General features: G+C 44.9%; 1 protein-coding gene across 1 annotated transcript in view; it reads left to right on the top strand.

The window, feature by feature from the left end:
• The first annotated feature begins 206 nt into the window (after positions 1-206).
• Positions 207-1,372, top strand: part of Pter (phosphotriesterase related) — a 2,588-nt gene continuing 1,422 nt past the window's right edge. The window contains exon 1 of the mRNA XM_032884224.1: positions 207-660. Coding sequence (XP_032740115.1) covers positions 229-660 — 432 coding nt within the window. The 5' untranslated portion in view covers positions 207-228. The remainder of the gene's footprint in view (positions 661-1,372) is intronic.

Genomic DNA, 1,372 nt, shown 5'->3' on the forward strand with positions numbered 1-1,372 from the left:
GTTGATTCATCACAGGAGACCTGCTAGAAGTGACTGGGGACATCTTATTCATGTGTCCCACTTGGAGCAGATGACAAATGAGGTCATATCTCTAGGTTCATTGATTCTCCCGACTGGCACATCCACAACCTCCCGCCCTCTACAGACAGGCTACACGTTTGTGTAAAATTTTCTAATTCCATGCTTCTTTTTTCCTCTTTAGAGCAAATCCCTGAGATACTATCAGGAATGTCTTCCTTAAGTGGGAAAGTACAAACAGTTCTGGGCCTCGTAGAACCCAGCCAACTGGGACGCACCCTGACCCATGAGCATCTGACGATGGCCTTTGACAGTTTTTATTGCCCACCTCCTCCATGCCAGGAAGCTGCCTCCAGGGAACCTATCATGATGAAAAATTTATTTTGGATTCAGAAAAATCCTTACTCCCATCAAGAGAATCTTCAGTTGAATCAGGAGGTAGAAGCCGTAAGAGAAGAACTGTTGTATTTCAAGGCTAAGGGCGGAGGAGCCGTGGTGGAGAACACGACCACGGGACTCAGCAGGGATGTGCGTACGCTGAAGTGGCTGTCAGAACAGACTGGAGTCCACATCATAGCTGGTGCTGGGTTTTACGTAGACGCAACTCACTCTGCAGCAACCAGAGCCATGTCGGTGGAGCAGGTAAAAAGCACTACTTGGTGTGTCGTTTGTGTATAAATTCAGGACACCATGAATTCGATTGGTTCAGAAGTAGCTGGATATGTGAGGAAAAAAAATAGCTAGCTCACAATGACATCAGCTGACTGGAAGCCAGATTAGTCAGACTCTCCATGTCTACCCAGTGTTGGGGAAGGAGCTCGCGACACACTCGTCATTGGCAATTCCGATGTGTTAATACTTAGTTCGTAGGAATCCTGTCAGACCTCAATAGTTCTGCTTCAGTCTCTTTGTATACCTTGTTTTCCCATCATCAGCTGCTTCAGCTTTCCCCTCGGGTTTTATAATAACCAGCGATGAAAATTCACAGTAGGGTCAGACTCGGCAGGCAGGGACTTGGTAGGTTTGCAAAGACAGGAGGGGCGGGAGAAGGTCCGTTCTCTTCCTTATAATATTAAGTAGAATAGGCAGAAGGGAGCAAAGTGTGCAAGGACCCAAAGAAAGAAGTTTCAGGGCTCTGTTGCCCATGCGTGTGTTCCCGTGTTAAACGTGTGTCAGTTTACATGCATTGACATATAGTACATGTTCCTATATGTTTCCCGTAACCTGTTTCACAGGTACAAAATGTCAGGCAAATTCCCGGTGAAATATCTGTTAGTATTTAAAACGACATTTTTTTTAATGTTTTCATTTGCATTATATCCCAATAAGCCTTTAGATATATACATTTAAACTA

This window comes from Rattus rattus, chromosome 14 (genome assembly GCF_011064425.1).
Source record: "Rattus rattus isolate New Zealand chromosome 14, Rrattus_CSIRO_v1, whole genome shotgun sequence".
Taxonomy (NCBI): domain Eukaryota; kingdom Metazoa; phylum Chordata; class Mammalia; order Rodentia; family Muridae; genus Rattus; species Rattus rattus.